This window comes from Heterocephalus glaber, unplaced genomic scaffold (genome assembly GCF_053883595.1).
Source record: "Heterocephalus glaber isolate CG9 unplaced genomic scaffold, H.glaber_assembly_v1.0 deba00001687, whole genome shotgun sequence".
In the NCBI taxonomy this organism is placed as follows: domain Eukaryota; kingdom Metazoa; phylum Chordata; class Mammalia; order Rodentia; family Bathyergidae; genus Heterocephalus; species Heterocephalus glaber.
The window spans coordinates 5881311-5901028 of NW_028258412.1; the positions used below are offsets into that span (position 1 = coordinate 5881311).

Consider the following 19718-nt stretch of genomic DNA (forward strand, 5'->3'; position numbering starts at 1 on the left):
CGGCCTGGAACTTGCAGCCCTTCTGCCTCAGCCTTCCAGAATGCTGGGACTGCAGACAAACGCGACCATGACCAGCTTTGAATGCAGTATTGTATTTGAAAGCTTCAGCGTTTCGTATCCCTGGCATGAACTGTAAGACAGGGCCAAGGATTTTTGGTGTAAAATCCCACTTGCCTGGAGCTATAAATACTCCCATCCTGAACCCTTTGTTATGAAAATAGGTCTTTCTGCTCTGGTGTGACAATGGAAATTCTCTCCCTGAGAATAGCGCAGGAACACAGTACCCTCTGGGGGGGCAGAACAGCTAGGCAGAACTGGGTAGCTGGTCAGCTCTGCTTTTCCCTCCCTTGGGTACCTGCTGAAGTTCCTTGCAGATAAGAAATGACGCCGCAACTTATAGTAAATATTTAATTGGTTCCATAAGCAACTCCACGTTTTCCTGGTAGGGAGGCAAAATCAAGCTACCCAGGGGTTCATGAGGTATTGGGACCAGGGTTCACTGAGGAGGTCCCCAGATCTCATGGCTCTGGAAAATGAGGGTTAGGATAACAGAATGTCAGGTGGAGAAGAAGAAATGCAGGTGATGGAAATACTGGCCTTGGCCTGTAGTGTTGCCTGCAGGAAGAAGGGACCTGGCAGGAGAAAGGCCAGAACTACATATTCTAGTTTCAAACTCATTATGTAAGGGGAAATCAGCCTCTCTTCATTTGTCTAGTATCTAGACCACCCAAGGGGTCTTCTGTCACTTCTGTTCTATTCCCCAATTCTGTATTCCAAATTCTGCAGTTCAAACTCAAGTTCTGAATTCTGTGTGCTAGCTTCTGGGTTTCTGTTCCATGTGTTTCCTGCTCCCAAATTCTCCCTATTCCAATCCTTTTCTTTAGCTTCACTGGGTAGAATTCTGGATCTCTTTGACAGCTGAGGGTTCATGGGAGTTCCAAGCTTTTTCTCAGCAAGAGGAACCTGGCTCAGACTTACTTGTCCAGCGAGTGGGTGACCCAGTGGAGACCAGGGAATTCTTGAGGGCCATGCCTGGTCTGACTTCCTCCTTTCCCACCCCACCTCTAACCACACTTATCCTACCTTCTGTGCAACTGAGCTAAACCAAGGATTTCCATGGTGATATCTGGGGACAGGAGGCCTTGAGATGAGTAATCTTATGGGCGAAATGTGACAAGACCTAAAAGGTTTCTATTCTTCATTCAGAGAACTTAGAAACTACTTCCAGCAGAGGGAAGGAGGTGGACAGGGAAGGTAGGAAGTTCTGGACAGAACTGTAACTCCTCAAAATCTTGTCATCTTTGAGCTGAACTCTCTCTACCTGTTGGAGTCCTCTCAGAGCCCAGAGAAAACCAATACAGCAGGACCAGAAGTTCATCTGCCCCAGGCTGCCCTGAGAGAGAAGGGGAAAGAGGTGGAGGTAACAGCAGCATCACTGAAGAGGCGAAATCTTCAAGGGGATCATGATCCGAGACTCCATGTGTCGCACCAAGGGGACTGTGGAGAGAGGGACAGATGTCACACAAGGGGCGGAGGCAAGGAGTATGTGTGTACACAAGTGCGCGCGTGCGTGCACACACACACAGGCTTCTAAAAAGAGGCATCAGATACTAAGACAAGAAAGCTTTATGCCCTCCTAGAAGGGCCCATGGATAGTAGTAGGTTGCCCAAATTACTAAGACAGGACTTTGGTGGTGATGACATGAACATTCTTTAAAAAAATATTGCATCTTTTCCTGTGTATGTGGAAAAAATAACTGGTACAGGGCTGGGGATGTAGCTCAGTGCAAAAGTGCTTGCCTAGCATGTGAGGCCCTGGGTTCCATCCCCAGCACTACAAAAAAACAAAACAGGGCCAGGGATTTAGCTCAGTGGTTTCGCCACCTGCTGCGCAAGCAGGACCGGAGTTCAATCCCCGGTACCAAAAAAAACCCCAAACAAAACAAAACAAAATAATGGCATAGTAAAAATATTCTTTCTCAGATACCACTATGGACAAAGTATGGTGATATAAAGAAAATAACTGTAAGGCTGAGGATATGGCTCAGTAGCAGTAGAGTATGTGATCATTAGCACGGGCAAGGTCCTGAGTGTTCAATCCTCAGCACTGGAGGGAGGGTGGAGAAAGAGAATGAGAAAAAGAAAGGAGAGACAGAGCATGTGCAGGAGGGAAAGAAGAGAAGAAAGAGAAGGAAGGAAGAACTGTAATCATAGTACCTAGTATCCTAGCATTGAGGGAAAAGTTGTATGGGGGTCCTCAAGTGATTGAGGTTTGAAAAACAATGAATTAGTCCAAATGCCTCACTTTACAATGGGGAGGTTGCAGCCCAGAGAGGGTCAGCTCAGTCACCCAGAAAGTTAAGCTTCTCCTACTGCTCACAGCTTTTCACACTTTAATGTGCATACAGATAACCCACAGTTCCTGCTAAAGTGCAGATTCTGGTTTAGTAGCTTGCTGGGGGAGCTGATGGGCATTTCTAACGAGTGCCCTGGGGATGTGGCTACTGTCCGTTGGGAGCACACTGAACAGCAAGGCTTGTACACCTCCTTCAGTAGACATGATCTCCCTCACACCCACTGGAAGTGTCACAGCTGGAGGGAAAGGTCCTCAAGGGCAAGGACAGGCTTTTATTTATAGATGTGCCCCCCCCAACACAGTGAGGACTCCATTAACACCTACTGACTCCAGCTTCTAGCAAAGTGGCAAAAAACCTGCTCAAAAACAAAAAAATTGCAGCATGCTTCTGTGCCACAGTGAGGCCAAAGCACTTGTCATAAATTAGTTCATAAGTTCTCCTGGCCACCTTGTGAGGGAGTCAGTATCAAGACCATCAGTTTATTGAGGAAGAAGTAGCCTCAGCACAGTGCAAAGCTGTCCCCAAAGTGGTGGGAGGCATTCAGCTACTCTGCGGCTCCCAGGCAGGGGTCACCTGACTGTATTATGGTCCCCTAGAGCACTCAGTTAGGACTGTCTGTACCATGTGGAGTATGCCATCAGAACAGAAAACCAGTACTTCACTATCTTAAAGTGAGTTCCCTGCTGGGCCCCAAGGCACACACCTGTAATCCCAGCACTCTAGGAGGACTGCAAGTTCAAGCCCAACCTGGGCAACTTAGCAAGACCGTGTCTCAAAATTTTTTAATTTTCTTTTTTGAGACAGGCTTTTGTTATGTTGTTCAGGCTAGTTTTGAACTGTCTGTGTAGCCCAGGCTGGCCTCAAACTTGTGGCTATCCTCTTGCTCCAGTCTCCTGAGTACTGGGATTATAGGCATGCATCACCACACCTGGCTATAATTTTTAAAATTTTTTAAAGGAGCTAAGGATATAACCCAGTGCAAAGGCTGTGAGTTCAATCTCCAGTACCCCCCCCAAAATAGTGAGCTTCCCATTACTGCAGGTAATCAAGTAAGGCTAGATCTCCTTGAGGAGATTCCCACCTCCTCAGACAGGGCTCCCAGCAGATGACCTCCAAAGGCCGCACTGACCAAGAGAGGAGGTGCTCACCTGTATAGTAGACATTTTCATCCCAGCCCCTCTTCCTCCAGGCAGCATTTCGAGTCTCCTCCCGAGACTGCAGGTCTCTGTAGGCTGTGGGAAAGGCAGAGACTCATTCCTCAGACATAGAGGATCTGACCCCTTCCCCAACACAGGGCCCCCACTGCCCCAAGCCCTGACCTACTATCTCTTCCTACTTCAGGCTATCAGCAAACATTGCTTTGTCAATCTCATCCAATCAGTGAAAAGATTAACTTCAGATAATTACAAATAATACTTATAGAGAAGAAACAGAGAGGCATGATAGAGAAACATGGTGACAAAGAAACCAAAGCCTCTCTGAAATATAAACTCAGATGAGGAGAATGACCCAGCTATGAATTGTTGGAGGAAAACAATCCAAGTGGAGGGAACAGCACAAAGCTCTCATGGTGGGGAATGGCCTTCAGAGTACACATGTTCACAACTCCTCACTTTGTATTTCCAGCCCCAAACTCTCCTGCTGACTCTTAAGTATATGTGTAGTGCCCATGTGACATCTCTATTTGAATGTGCCAGCATCTTAAATCTAACATTTCAAAGAGCCAAAATTAAACTCCTGACCCCTCTGTCATGCTCCTCCCCTAGATCTCTCAGTCTTGGTAAAAAACACTCTGCTGGTCAGAGAGGAGCCTGGGAGCAGTTCTGGAATCTTCTCTTTTGTCCCCCCACCCCCCGCTGCCCCCTACAATTCATCCTCAAGTCCCACTGGTCAGCCTCAACATTGTAACTCTGTGGGCGCCTCTGCATCCCACTGCCACTTCCTGAGGCCTGGCCCCATCCTTCCCTGTATGAATAAGTGTTAAGCATCTCCAGATCCTTGCTCCTCTACCAGGCACTCTCAGTAAAGCACACAGCAGCCAGAGGAGTCATATAAGAACATTGTAGCAGCCTCCCATTGCATTTATGATAAATCCCAACTCATCCCCATAGCCTGTCAGGCTCAGTTTATATAGTGTCTGGCCCTTTCTCCTATCCCATCTCCTCCCACTCTCCTTGACTTATTCCACACTGGCTTTCTTTCCACCCCTCAAAACCTCAAAGGCGGGCCAGGGATTTAGCTCAGTGGTTCCAGAGCCTGCCTCATAAGCGTAAGGTCCTGAGTTCAATCCCCAGTACCAAAAAAAAAAAAAAACCACCTCAAAGGCAGCTGGGTATGGGCGTGCATGTCTGTAGTCCCAGCAAGCACTCTGGAAGCTGAGACAGGAGGATCACCACAAGTTCCAGGCCACCTTTGGTTACATAGTAGTTCAAGGCCAGCCTGAACTTCACAGTGAGACCCTATCTCAGAAAACAAAAAGAATAGCCTTGGGGCGGGGATTTAGCTCAGTGGCACCCAGCCTGCCTCACAAGTGCAAGGTCTTGAGTTCAATCCTGGTACCAAAAGAAACAAAGACAAACAAACAAATGAAAAAACAGCCTTTCTCACTTCCAGTGCCTTTGCCTAGCACTTCACAGCTGGCTCCTCCTTTTAGCTCTAAACTTACACATTACCTCTTAGGCCTTTTTTGTCTGCCCAAGCCAAGATAAGCCCTCCTATGTTTTCTCTATCACCTCTACCTGCCTTTTCTTCCACAGATATTTTTTTTGGTACTGGGGATCAAACTTGGAACCTTGTGCTTACAAGGCAGGCGGCAGAATCACTGAGCTAAATCCCCGTCCCCTCTTCCACAGATATTGTTATTGTTACTGTTATTATTATTTTATTTGGGTACTGGGAATTGAACTCAGGACCTTGCACTTGCCAGGCAGGTGCAGCGCCGCTGAACTACATCCCTGGCCCTAGATATTATTATTTATAAACATCTGAATTAATTTTTTTATTAGTTTATGTCTGAGGTAAGATCTCCCTCTACTAGAGTGTAATTTCCATGCAGGCACTAATGTATTCCCATTGTTTACAAGTGGCAATGGGGAAAGGGAACAAACAGAAGGCTCCTGGAAAGTATCTATTTTGTTTTTGTTTTGTTTTGGTACCGGGGATCGAACTCGGGACCTTGTGCTTGCAAGGCAGGCACCAGAACCACTGAGCTAAATCCCCGGCCCTCCTGGAAAGTCTCTGACTTACCCCAGAGATGATGTACAACGTAGAGCTCTCCTATCTGTGAGAAGAAGCCGCCCACAGCTTCCCGGTTCTCCTGCCGGTACTTGATGGCCCGAGCCCTGGAGATGGCAGAGTGTGGGGAAGAGGCCATTGCAAAGGGACTCCCAAGGTAGCCCTAGGCTGATTCCTTGGCCACATCTCACAAGAAGGACCTGAAGTAGGGCCCGTGGCTCTCAGAGATGCTTGGGCAATGACGGAGGTGAAGCCGCTGGCTGATTTTCTACCAAAAGCAGCCTCACTTCTTCTAGGAGACCTACGTGTCAGGATTGGATCCTTTTCTGGATACATGAGTGGCAGAGCAGGTTTCTTGTGACACAGCTCTGGACAAGTGGCCCACTGGGGGTTTCCCATACCCCCAGCCCCAGTGCCACAACTCACCAGTTGTTGCCCCACTCGATCATGGTTCCTGGCTGAAACAGAACCAGAAGGAGGAGGGGAATGAGCCCCACCTTGGAGTCCTAGCATCACAAGAGGGCAGAAATGGAAACTATGCTGTCTGTCCAGCTCCAGGAGCCTCATCCACAGGATCTGATTCACACTGCTACCCAGGTACACACAGGAACATAGACTTCTCTGAGCCCATGGTGCCAGGGTGGCCAGGGGCCCAGTCCAGGCACTGGGACACACAGGGCCCACCGCCCTCAGGCACCTCCAAAGCAGCACCAAAGCAGGGATGGGGATGGTGGGAGGTGGAAGGGGTGTGGAGGGAGGGAGGCACCTTGAGTTTGTATGTCCTCAGCTCATAGATGTTGGGGCCTGCTCTAGGCTGTGGCTCATTCCAGAAGCTGAATTCCAGGAGCAACTGGTTTCTCCTGGACAGCAGCATACAGCTCCGTTCCTTTCGGAATTCCAGGTACTCCTGTGGGCATTGTGGTATGGGCACAGCAGCCAGGAAGAGCCTTCCACCCCAGCCATGTACCACGTGGGCAGCCCGGCTGGGCTGAAACCAACAGCCAGAAAGGGTCCCAAGAGGTTGCTGACATACCTTGTTGTTTTTGAGCTTGTTCATGCAGTCCATGAGGGCTGGGTAGCCGCCTGAGAAGCGCCACAGATGCACTGTTGGAGGGGTGGGGTGCAGGTCAGGGGGCTGTTGGGCCTTGCCTGGCTTATCCCAAGGCTAAGTGTGTGTGGGAATGGTGGTGGTGGGGTCCCCTTCCCTCGATCCTTGTAGCATCAGGACTGTCTGAGTTCCCTTGGCTTTGGTGCAAGGTGGCGGTGGGGTGGGTCGAATGACCTCACACAGTCCAGGAGACCTGGGTTTGAGCTCCAGCTCTGCCAGGTGGCCTCCAACCCCTCTAGGACTCAAGTCGTCATCCTGAAGAAGATAGGAATAATGCTCCTGCCCAACCTTTCTTAAATAGCAGCAAGAGCATTAGAAGTGGCTGGGCTGTAGCTCAGTGGTAGAGCATGTGCTTATCATGTGCAAGACCCTGGGTTCCATCCCTATACTAAAAAAAAAAAAAGAAAAAAAGGATCAGATGTGCCCTGTATCCTAGGAACAGCAACACTCATAAGGATGACCACCAGGCCTATGAAGGTTAGGATAGACAAAAGGAGGTCTGATGGGTTGATATAAAACATTCCAGGGAGTAAATTAAATAGTAACCAGTTGGATGGAGTGGTGCACACCTGTAAACCCTGCTACTGGGGAGGCTGGGACAAGAGAATAGCAAGTCTGAGCACAGCCTGGGAAACTTAGTACCTTAAAATTCTATCTCAAAATAAACAATAAAGGGTCACAGATTTACCTTAGTGGCGCCGTGCCTGCCTCAAAAGCACAAGGTCCTGAGTTTGATCCCCGGTACAAAAAATAATAATAAAATAAACAAAAAAAAGGGACAGCGGTGTAGCTTAGTGTGAGCACTCTTGGTTCAATCCCCAGTACTGGAAAAAAAAAAAAAAAGCCAAAAAAGACATGTATGGTGACATACATCTGTAACCCTTGTACTCAGGAGGCTGAGGCAGGAAGATTGCCCTGAGTTCGAGGGCACCCTGGGCTGCATAGTGAGTTGAAGGCCAGCCTGGAATACATACCAAGACCTTGTCTCCAGAAGAAGAAGAAAGAACAAGAAGAACAAGAAGAATGAGGAGGAGAAGGAAAAGGAGAAGGGGGAAGAGGAGAAGGAGGAGGGAGAGGAAGGAGGAGAAGAAGGAAGAAGAGGGCAAGGAGGAGGAGGAAGAGAAAGAGGAGGAAGAAGAGGAGGAGAGGAAGAAGAGGAAGAGGAGGAGGAAGAGGGGGAGGAGGAGGAAGACAACCTCGAAGAGAAATTGTAGCTGTATATGGCAGTGCACACCATGGTAGTCTCAGTTTCTCAAAAGGCTGAAGCAGGAGGATCACTTGAGCCCAACAGTTTAAGAGCAGCATGGGCAACATAGAAAGATTCTGTTTTAAGAAAAGAAAAGGAGGGCCGGGGATTTAGCTCAGTGGTTTCGTGGCTTGCTGCACAAGCGCGAGGACCTGAGTTTGATCCCCAGTACCAAAAAAAAAAAAGAAAAGGAAAACCAAGGAACAGAACATAGAATAGCAAGTAGAGAATGCTATGAAGTGGGGTAGGGGGAATCTAGAGATGCTGATCTATGTATCTATCCACTCTTGATGGAGGCCCAAAAGACTGGGACAGTAGATATTGCTGGGGCAGAGAACTAAGGCCTGGGGGCCTCAGGAGAGAGAGAAGCTTACTTTACACTGAAAACTCTTTGTACCATTAGAATTATTTTCTCCTATTCTCTGTACGGGGTTGAATAATATCCCTCAAAATACATGCCTACCCAGAACCTCAGAATGTGAGCTTATTTGGAAACAGGGTCTTTGTAGAGATCATTGAATTGAAATCATAACTGGGTGGATCCTAAAACTAATGTCTGGTATCTTTATCAAAGGAGGAAGCTTTGGACACAGGCGAACACTATGTGAGTCAGAAGGCAGAGACCAGAGTGACGTGTCTACACACCAAGGAATGCCCAGGATTTCTGGCAACTACTGGAAACTGGAGGAAGCAAGAAGGGTCCTCCCCTAGAAGCTCTGGAGGATGTGGACCCTCCAACACCTTGATTTCAGACCTCTGGCCTTCAGAACTGTGAGAGAATAAATTTCTGTTGTTTTCAGCTACCCTGTTTATGGCATTTTATTATGGTAGCCCTAGGAAATTAACCTGCTTCCAATAATGAAACCATGGGCTGGGGATGCAGCTCAGTGGTAGAGCATGAGGAGGCCTTGGGTTCAATTCCCAGCACAAAAAAAAAAAAAAAAAAAGAAAAAAGGAAGGAAGAAAAGAAAAAGACAAGAATGGTACATAGTTACCTGTGGAGAAGAAAGGAAATGGTGTTGCCATCCCAGGAGCAGGGCTGGCCCACCAAGGGAGAATGGTCCCCAAAGGGTCAATTAGGCAGGCTAGAGTTGAAGGCAGGTGGCTGACCGGTGGTTTGAAAGCTCAGACTCTGGGGGGAGGGAGAGGAGGGGAAGAGGATGTAAAAAGTATTAAGATGTGCTATGTACATATGCCAACTCCCTACAATGAATATAATTATTATGTACTGTGAACATGTACTAATAAAAATTACAGGACTGGGGATTTAGCTCAGTGGTTCCGGCGCCTGCCTCGGAAGCGCAAGGTCCCGAGTTCGATCCCCGGTACCCCCCCCAAAAAAAGAAAAATTACAAAAATAAAAGAATGAGATGCCATCACATAAAAAAAAAAGGAAGGAAGGGGAGGGCATGGTGGCACATGCCTGTAATCCCAGCAGTTGGGAAGCTGAGGCAGGAGGATCTTCATGAGTTTAAGGCCAGCCTCGGTTACATAGTGAGTTCAAGGGCAGCCTGGAATACATAGTAAGTCCCTGTCTCAAAAAAACTCAGAATCTGTTTTCCCATCCCCAAACTAACCCCCCACCTGTACTTTGATTTTCCTATCTAGAAAAATGGCCTGATACTGTTTTTTGGTGTTTTAAGACAGGGTCTCCCTAAGTAGTCCAGGCTACTTTAACTCACCATGTAGCCCAAGCTGGGCTTAAATTTACAACTTCCCTGCCTCAGCCTCCAGAGTGTTGGGATCATAAGCATTTAGCTCTTGACAATGATTTAAGGGTCTTGTTCTCAAGGGAAATAGCAAAAGTAACATGTGGATGAAAATCTACCAAAATCAGGATGATGACCTGGGGAAAAGGGATTAACCTAATACAAGGGGAACAACAGAGAAAAGTTACAAGGGTGGCATCACAGGCCAAGAAAGAAATTGCTGACAATTACAACGGTCCCCAAGGAAGATGGAACAATGGTTCTTTTTTTTTTTGTACTAGGGATCGAACTCAGGACCTTGTACTTGCGAGGCAGGTGGTGGAACCACTGAGCTAAATCCCTACCCCCTGATCAATGCTTCTTATAAGTTTATTAAAGATTATCGGTCCCTACTCCTAGGGTATGATACAAGGGTCTGTTTGCCTGCTGACTCTATATGGGGAGGTTTACACTTCAAAATACACGAAATGTAGGACATGCTTTAAAAGGCCAAGGTCCCAGGGTGGAGATGCAGGTCAGTGATAAAGCACTTGCCTAGCATGCAGGAGGCCCTGGGTTAGAGCTCCAGCACAGGATAAAAAAAAAAAAGAAGAAGAAGAAGAAGAAAGAAGGGAGGAGGGAGGAGGGAGGAGGGAGGGAGGGAGGAGGAGGAGGAGGAGGAAGAAGAAGAGGAGGAAGAAGAAGAAGAAAAAGAAGAAGAAGAAGAGGAAGAAGAAGGAGAAGAAGAAAAGAAAGAAAGACCAAGATTCCATCCTTCCAAGCACATTTCACTTAAGAGAACCAAAGGTGTACAGCTGGGGCCAGGCATGGTGGTGCATGCCTGTAATCCCAGCCCTTGGGAGACTAAGGCAGGATAATCGCCTTGAGTTCGAGGCCAGCCTGAACTACATATTGAGACCCCGTCTCACCAAAAAAAAAAAAAAAAATGAGCAAAGGGTACAGCTGGAACTGATCGAGTCATGCCAAAAATGGAAAAACTGTAGTGGCGGAAACAGAAAGCCATTTGCCTTTCTCTTATTCCCTTACCAGTATGTCAGTGTCTGTTACTGAAACAGAATAAATGATTAAAGAAATCTATCTCTTTGTAGGTCACAGATTTTTACATTTTTATTTATTGTAGTACTATAGATTGAACTCAGGGTCTTTGCACTGAGCTACATCCCCTTTTTTAACTTTTTTTTTTTCTGGTATCGGGGATCAAACTCAGGACCTCGCACTTGCAAAGCAGGCACATCACCACTGAGCTAAATCCATGGCCTTTTAACTTTTTATTTTGAGATGGGTCTCCCTAAGTCACTAAGTTGTCCAGGCTGGACTGAACTTGTAATCCTCCTGCCTCAGCGTCCCAAAGTGCTGGGACTACAGGTATGTATCACAACACCTGATTAGGTCAAGGATTTTTTTTTGTACTGGGGATCGAACTCTGGTCCTTGTGCTTGCGGGGCAAGGGGCAGAACCACTTAGCTAAATCCCCGGCCTTTTTTTTTTTGTACCAAGGATCGAACTCGGGACCTTGCGCTTGCGAGGCAGGCAATGGAACACTGAGCTAAATCCCCAGCCCTAGATCAAGGATTTTTTACATACACAATTATCAAAGCTGTGAAAGGATGAGATAGATCGGCTTGTGAGGTGGTAAGCTCCCCACTGCTGGGAGTATTCAAGGAAAGTTTAGAGCTCTGTCTGTCAAGGTTGTGCAATACACACAGTCTAAACTAGCAATATCTGAAAGGTCTTTCTCCTACACTGGAAATGTTCTATAGTTGTCCAAGATGGCCACTGCCTTGGAACGCACAGAACTAAATGCCAAGGCACATCTGAGTGGCTGAGATGCCAAGAGTCAACTGAATTTGTGTGCAGGTCCTAGGGGCTAACATCAGCTTTAGTGGGTGTGCTGGGATGGGATGGAACCAGTTTCCCAAATATGTGCTGCATACTGGAGATTCAATAGTAAAGACAACCATGAGCCATGTAGAGCCAGGGAGGGTGCCTGACCCAGCTAGTGGGGAGAAGATCCAGGGAGTCCTACACCAAAAGCCCAAATTAAAGACAAGTGAACCAGATAAAGCAGGCAAGAAAGAAAGGATGTTCAGGTAGAGGATAGAGCATGAACTGACAGAAGTCCTGGGTGAGACAGAACAGAGGGCATGGAGAATATGGCAAGATGAGAAGGGAGGCTGAGCAGGGAAGGGCTCACAGGCCTCATGGACCACCCAAGGGTACTGTGGAGTTATAACAGGTGTTTGAGCAGGGATGTGAGGCAACAAGGTGTGCACTTAGAAAGAAACCTCCACTCAAGGAGCTGCTGTGTAGTAAATAGAGGGGAGCCAGCTGTGAGAGGTGCTAGAGGCACTGGCTGGGCAGTGGGAGTGGTGCTGGGAAGGTGGTGCCTCACCTGCCTGGTCCTGCTCCCCGTACCACGTGTTCCAGTTGCCCACAAGCGAGCAGGGATAATCCTCATCCAGGTGGAGCTTTGGCAGCACAGCCTCCCTGTGGGAGAGGCACAGAGAGGGGGTAGGGCTCACACTGGCCACCAGGGCCTCCGAGATAAGGGTTCCCACTCAGGCCTCCAGGGCTGGGTCTCAGTCTCCCCATCTTTAAGATGCACAGGCTGGACAATATGTCCTCAGGACTTTGGCTCAGAAATCTACATGCTCCAGATCTTGGTAAGGAGAATGAGGCAGGGGACATTCTGAAGATTTTCTAGGATGGAACCCCCATGCCCCAAGCAGAGACTGGGACAAGCAGATACAGGATGCTCACGTCAGACTGTTGTAGGCATCCAGACACTCGGGCTTCACATTGTGAACTGTAACAGAGGACAGAGAGCAGGAGGTGAAGCAGGTTATATGTATAGGTGTGTGGTGTGTGTGTGTGTGTGTACAGCTGGGGGTACAGGAGCACATTAGGGCCACCACTCCCAGGATAGCACAAGATGACCCCAACTCTCTCATCTCCATGCTGGAGCCTCAAAGCCCCCAGAGGCCATGAGAGGATAGGACTGGCCAGCCCAGCAGTCACTCACACTGGATCTTATAGAGGCTGCTGGTCTCCTTCTTGGACAGCAGGGTAGAGTGGGCATCCTTCCGGGGGTCTACTTTGTGGACAAACAGGGAGCGAAACCAGCTGCCTTCACTGTCCTTGGAATAGGAACTGCAAGACAGAAGAGTTCAGGGGGATATGTAGGCGTAAGGGGAGCCCCAGCAATTCTATAGCTCAGATGTCTGCTCCCCGAGGCTAGGGACCTACATTTCTGGAAACAAGGCCATAGAATCCCAGGAGGCTCCAGAGTGTGTAATGCCATCAGCTGGGCAGACTTACTCCCTTCTACAGAGATTTCAGCTGCCTAATCTGCACCTGCAGGGCCTCACGAGTCCAGGGGGCAATCTCATCTTCCACCTCTCTTTCTAGTCTCCCTCCTCCACTCACCCCCCTCCAAGGGGACCTCCACTTGGGCCACACAACTACAGCCTCTTACCAAGAGAAGCAATCCCCAAACCCACCCTGCCTGATGTCCAAAGCCCCTGATGACTGAACCTATCATCAACCTCCTCTCTGGTCTCCTCAACCTATGTAACCCACTCTCCAGATGTGCTCTTTGCTGAACACCCCACAATCTCTTACTCTGTGCTAAGTTCTACCCTCTCTGATAAGAAGGCTGCACTCACTATCCTTTCCAGTGGTCATAGTGCGCTTGGCCTCTCTCCTAGACACGACAAAGATAGCCAGACAAATGAGCCTTGTCCTTGAAGAGGTCACAGTCCACTGGAAGAAATGGACCTCAGAACAAAGTTACAGCCAGGGTCTCTGGTAGAACCCAGGTGAACAAGCTTCAGCTGACTCTGGCAGTGTGGCAGTGAGGAGGTGAACAGCTCAGTCTGCATCTGCAGGGCTGATGTGGCAGAGAAAAGGGGCAGATGGGGGTAAAGGCATTGCAAGGAAGATACATTCTTTCATTCATGCAGTCGACACTTGCCCTCCCGCCTAGGTCAGATGCTGCAAGAATGAGTGAGTCAGTGAACATGACCATGTGTTTTGCCTGTGAGAGTAGTTCAAAGCAGGGGGACCTGATACCAGGTCCTGCCACACCAGAATTGTACCCTGCCTCCTGCACACATACATACAAAGCCCCGGCAGGGCCACAGCTTATTTTGAGGCTGTCAATCTTATTCCACAGCCTCGGTACAGGTTGAAGCCTGGCCTGAAAAGCAGGCCTCCTGCTGGAGAGATGGTTTCTAGCAGTGTAGGCATACCCCCTCCCTTCACAAGCCTTTTCTATGGCTAGAAAAATGGCTTGCAAATAAAAACATTATTTTTTTTTCCAAAATGCGAAGCAACCACTGGGACTGATGAAATTTTAAATAGCACTTTATATGTTACGTACATATACAAATTCCCCACGATAAATGTAATCATTATGTACTGCAAATACGTACTAATAAAAATAAAATTTAAAACAATCATTTTATAGGGTTTAGGGGTGTAGCTTAGTGGCGGGACACTAAAGGGTTGACTTTTGATCTGAATGTAGAGGGGCTGCCTCCCCTAGAGGGACAGTGGCAGAGAGGAGAGTGGCTTCACCATTTGTTGACCAAGACCTTTGTTCCAGAGCAAGCCTCCCAGTAATTTATTAACATCAGTAGTGATTAAGATAAATAGCCAGTGGCCAGTCCTGCAGAAAGAGCTAGGGGCTGGAATGCTGAGGAGGGTAAAGGGGAGACATCTGATGACCTTTGATGGGCTCTGGGCTCTTTCCACTACTTTTTTTTTGGTACCAGGGATGGAACTCAGGACCTTGTGCTTTCGAGGCAGGCACCAGAACCACTGAGCTAAATCCCCGGCTCTTTCCACTACTTTCTAATCCTCCCCACTTATGGCCCTCAGTTTCCCCAACTGTCAAGTGAGCAGGGTAGAGCAGCCCATCTCAAAGGATCTTTTCTACAGGTAAAAATCCAACAAGGGACTTGTCCAAAGATTCCAGGGTGGATCTCAATTTCAGGCACATTTTCAAGAGTTCAATTTTCATTTTCTTGGTGAATTTGCAATGTTCTCCTACCCTTGACTTCTCCAATCCCTCTCACCTGCTTCCTTATTTTGATGTACAGTGACTTCTAAAATACCATACCAGGGCTTGAATTGTAGCTCAGTGGTAGAGTACTTGCCTAGCATGGACAGAGCCCTGGGTTCAATCAGCACTCAGAACAAAACAAACCACTATCCTAGAAACAATACTTTTTTTTCTTGTTAAGTGTTTTGTTTATTATCTGTCTCCCTATCGGAATTAACCCCATAAGCACAGGGACCTGCTCTATTCTTCTGTGTCCCCAGTGTCTGGAATAGGGGCACATGGTACATGATCAATCTGTGTTTGGGAAATAAAGGTGGGGGGCAGTTAGAGGAAAATGATGAAAGTTGGAAGGTAAGAAACAGAAGATGGAAGCCAGGTGTGGTGGTGCACACCTGTAATCCCAGCACTTAGGAGGTTGAGGCAGGAGGATCGCCATGAGTTCGAGGCCAGCCTGGACTACATAGAGAGTTTAAGCCCAGCCTGAACTACATAGTGAGGCCCTGTCTCAAAAAACTAAAATAAATAAGTGAATAAATAATAAACGGAAGATGGGTCTTGGCCTAGAATGTGGACTCAGGGAACTTTCCCATTCCCAACAGCAATATTAATGTTTAAGAGCCCAGGCTCTGGACAAACCCAAGCTCTAATCCCAGCTCAGCTTAATCTTTCTGGGCCTCATTTCCTCATCTGTAAAACTGGGGCCACAGGATGGGCCTTTTAGAAAAAAGGCCTAACGTGGCAATGCAGCTACCATCACTATTTCTACCTATCTTCCTAACACATCTCCTGGCTCTCACCTTTTCCTTCTTTATCTGTCAAGCACCTTTTTTCTTTGCAGTGCTAGACAACAAACATATGGCAGGCAAGCATTTTACTGAACTATATCTCCAGCACTTTTTATTTTATTTTGAGGCAGGATCTCACTAAGCTGCCCAGGTTGGGCTTGATCTTGCAATCCACCATCAAGACCATCTTAAATGCACCATTTTATGATGCCATTGCTCTGCTCAAAGCCTACAAAACAACAGCTAAATGTCTCCACTTGGGATTCCAGCTCTAACCTACTTTGCTGAGCTTTCCAGAGTCAACTTCCTTTTAATTTTGGTGACTACAGAGGCCCGGAGTTGCCACTCCCATAGTTCTCTGACTAACAGCTTCATAGTAACCTGGGAACTTGTTAGAAACTTTCAGGCCCCATCTCAGACCTAGTCAACAGAAACGCTGAAAATTGGGCCTGACCATTTGAGTTTTCATAAGACCACCAGGGATTCTAATGCTTGCTCAAGTTTGAGGATCACTGCTCTAGTGCAGTCCCAATTGCATCTTTTCATGTAATTTTAGTAAATCATTCCAGAAATGCCAAAAATTGTGGTATCTAAGCTGCGTCTCAGGCCTAGAAAACCATGACCTAGCTTTGTCCAAGAGCGGTATGTCTCAGCGAGGTGAGGTGGTACACAACTGCAATCCCAGCTACTTGAGAGGCTGAGGCAGAAGGATCACAAGTTCGAGTCCAGCCTGGGCTAATTAGCAAGACTATTTCTAAATAAAAAGGGCCAGGGATATAGTTCATCACTCCCTGTGTTCAATTCCCAGTATCACAAAGAGTGAAAGAGACTCCCCCAGATAGACTAGTCCAGTCCTTTCCCACAAAAATCTCATATTTTCCCCTCAATTCTTTTATTAATTTCATATAGATATGTTTTACTCCCCAGCCACACAAGGAGCCACTAGCTAATCCCCTTCCATTCCCCCCAGGATGCCTAACATAGTACTTTTTGGGGAGGGTACCGGGGATCGAACTTGAGACCTTGCATTTACAAGGCAGGTGGCGGAACCTCTGAGCTAAATCCCTGGCCCCTAATAGTACTTCTGACATGATAGTTGCTCAATAAATACTTGAAACACATGAGAACTTTTCTCTCTCTAAGAAAAGTTACTCTAGATGACATACATGCACTGCCAATAACAATCAACAATCTGATGCAGCCAGGAGTGGTGTTGCATGCCTGAAATCCCACCACTCGCTGAGGCAGGTGAATCCCTGTGAGTTCAAGGTCAACCTGGGCTACATAGCGGGATCCTGTCTCAAACAAACACCAAAAAAAGCCTCCCCACATGAAACTCCAGAACATTCTAGATTTATATGCTGGAAACCTCGGCTCTATGCACATTCTGAAATATCTTGTCATTTGAATCAGTTAAATTTAGAAACGGGCTGCATTTCTGCTTATCGTTCCAGAGAGATGTCTTCAGCTAAAAAAAGATTACTGATGTACCAGTAACAAAAATCACTGTTTACTGAGCATTTATTATGTGCTAAGAGCTAACCCATGCAGTACTTTTTTTGAGAGGGAGTCTCACTATGTTTCCTGGGGGCGGCCTTGAACTTGTGATCCTTTTGCCTCAGTCTCCTGAATAGATAGCATTTGGGGACAGCCTGAGGGTCAGAAAGAGATGTTCTCAGGTACGCAATGTGGGACCAGGGCTTAAAATTTGCAAAGTAATTTTTTTTGTTTGTTTGTTTTGTTTTTTGAGACAGGGTCTTGCTATGTAGCCCAGGGTGGCCTTGCTCATGGCAATCCTCCTGTCTCAGCCTCCAAAGTGCTGGGACTTCAGGCATGCACCACTACCCCCGGCTCCAAAGCAGTCTTTGAGGGACTTGATAAATATTTATCTAAGTGCCTTTACAGCAATTCTGTGAAAAGTACCAAGCATAGATCACCATGTCCACTTTACAGAGATGGAAACTGAGGCTCAAAGGTTTAGTTCCTCACTGGGGTTACCAAATAAGTAACTGCTGCCTCTTAAATCCTCCCCTGCCCCTCACTTCCTTGTGTTTTTTTTTTTTTGGTACCAGAGATTGAACTCAGGACCTTGCACTTGTGAGGCAGGCGTGGTACAACTGAGCTAAATCCCTGGCCCCAGTACAACCTATCTTGTCACCCTCATTTTACAAATGAGGAAACTGAGTCTTGAAGAGATCAAATGACATGACCAAGGTCACCCCTCCAAAACAGGCTGAGTTACATTTGCTAGTGCCAGGCAAACATCGGGTTCATTTCATGATGTCAGCCTTCTCCCTCATATCAGGCAGTCCAGGTGAGGGGCACAAGCCCATCTCCTCTCCCCAAGCTGTCCAAAAGCCCCACTGAATGATGCTTAACATCTCAAGGCAATGCCTAACAGAACTCTGCAGCTTCACTCCCAGGCTGCTGGGCAGGAAGGACCCCTGGTTTCTTTCCACAGGTGGGAGGACAGGCGCTCTCACTTCTTTGGCACACCTTCTTTGAGCATACATTGCCCTGAGCGCTGTGGGGGTGGGAAGCTGGGGAAACAGAAAAATTAGATAATCATCTGGTGGGACAAGCAGGTAAGCACTAGGTCCCAAGTGCGGGGTGATAAAGGCAGAGATAGGGGAAGTACAGTGCACTGGATAGAGGGAGGAGCCACCCAGGGCCAGTCGGGGTGGCTAAACCTGCCCCAGCCCAGAGTAGAGGCAAACAACAGCCAGCACTGAGCACATGGCCCAGCCAACCTCCCTCTCCTAGGAGGCAGCCAGATGTGGTGCAAAGTGCATGGTGCGTCAGAAGACCTGAGTCCCAGATCCAGGGCTACCACCACACAGCCTGGAGAGCGACCTTGGACAACCCCCATCTCCTCTTGGGCCTCTGCTGGCCCACCTGTACAGTTGAGGGTGGAGAAGCAAGAGGTCTATACAGCCATGCCCTTGGGGGTCCCCAGTGAACTTCCCCCAACTTCCTGAGAGAAGAGCTGCCCGACCAGGAATCCCCAGTGAGTGCTAAAGCACAATCACAGACAAAGGCCTGAGGAATGGGCCACTACCTCTGCCCTCTCCCACTCTCCAGGACTCAGGACCTGTGCCTCCCACTAAAGCCACCTTTCATTCTCTGCCCAGACGCAGGTCCCCACCAACACAAAGACCCTGCCCGTACTTTTCTCACCTCCTCTGTTCTACCCAAGAACCTCCCCAGGCCTAGATCCCCGCCCCTGGGATCCAAGTCGAGGCATCTCCACCCTTCCCTCAACCCCCACCCCTGGCTCTCACCGGGCAGCAGCCGCAGCCGGCGCGGCAGCGACCCCCGCTCTGGGTCCTGGGCTACCCAGTAGCCGCCGTGTCGCCACAGAGATGCTGCAAAGCCGCGGAGCCATGTTGGAGAGGCGCAGGTTGGAAGAAGTCCCCGCCCCCGTTGCCAGTTCGGGGCGGGGCCCGTATGATCCCCGCCCCTGCGGCTCGCCCTCCTCCCTCTGTGTGCAGCCGGGTGGGCGTAGCACCCCGCTTCCTATAACTCCTAGATGCCTGGCAGAAGTCGGATGCAGGTATCTGAGCCCCAGCAGCTCTACAGCTGATTCGCTCCGTTACATTAAGCAAGAATTTTTTCATTCTGAGCCTCAGTGGTCTCCTCGGTAAAATGGGAGCATCGAATAATAATACTCAGGATTTCGAGGATGAGCCCAGGAGGATCAGTAAACCCTCTGAAATTGTGTACAGGTATATCTGGCAGCCGGGCAAGGTGGCATATTCCTGTAATCCCAGCACTCTGGGAAGCCGAGGCAGCAGGATCACAAGTGTGAACCAGCCTAAGCAACTTAGCCACTTAGTGAAACCCTATCTCAAAAAATTTAAAACGGCTAAGGATGTAGTTTAATGAAAAGCCACTGCTTTCAATCTCCAGTACCATCAAAAAGCGGTAGGGGTGCATACACTTGTGCGCTTTTGTTTGCTTTCTGGTGGTGGGGATTGACCTTAGGCCCTCCCACAAGAACACTTTACCACTGAGGTGCACCCACATACCCCACCCCATGAGTTTTGTGGAGGCAGGATGTCCGCCGGCAGTGGTTATCACACTAAGAAACAGCCTCTCTAACAATTTAAGACAGAGAGGCAAAGCTCTAGGCAACCAGAACGCTTTCTCTCCACCAAGGCTTGCTTTTCCATCCCTCTCAACCTTCTCTACGGGAGCCTCCGGGAATGGGAATT

At 48.2% G+C, this 19718-nt stretch overlaps 1 protein-coding gene across 1 annotated transcript; it reads right to left on the minus strand.

Annotated features, from left to right (window-relative positions):
* Positions 1-394: 394 nt before the first annotated feature.
* Nipsnap1 (nipsnap homolog 1) lies at positions 395-18947 on the minus strand. The gene is made up of 10 exons (XM_004843407.3): positions 18786-18947; positions 12677-12804; positions 12415-12460; positions 12047-12141; positions 6625-6695; positions 6358-6498; positions 6018-6049; positions 5604-5698; positions 3506-3589; positions 395-1497 (listed from the first exon to the last, which is right to left on the minus strand). The coding sequence occupies exons 1-10, from the start codon at positions 18887-18889 to the stop codon at positions 1433-1435; spliced, it is 861 nt and encodes a 286-aa protein (XP_004843464.1). The 5' UTR covers positions 18890-18947; the 3' UTR covers positions 395-1432.
* Between the last annotated feature and the right edge of the window lie 771 nt (positions 18948-19718).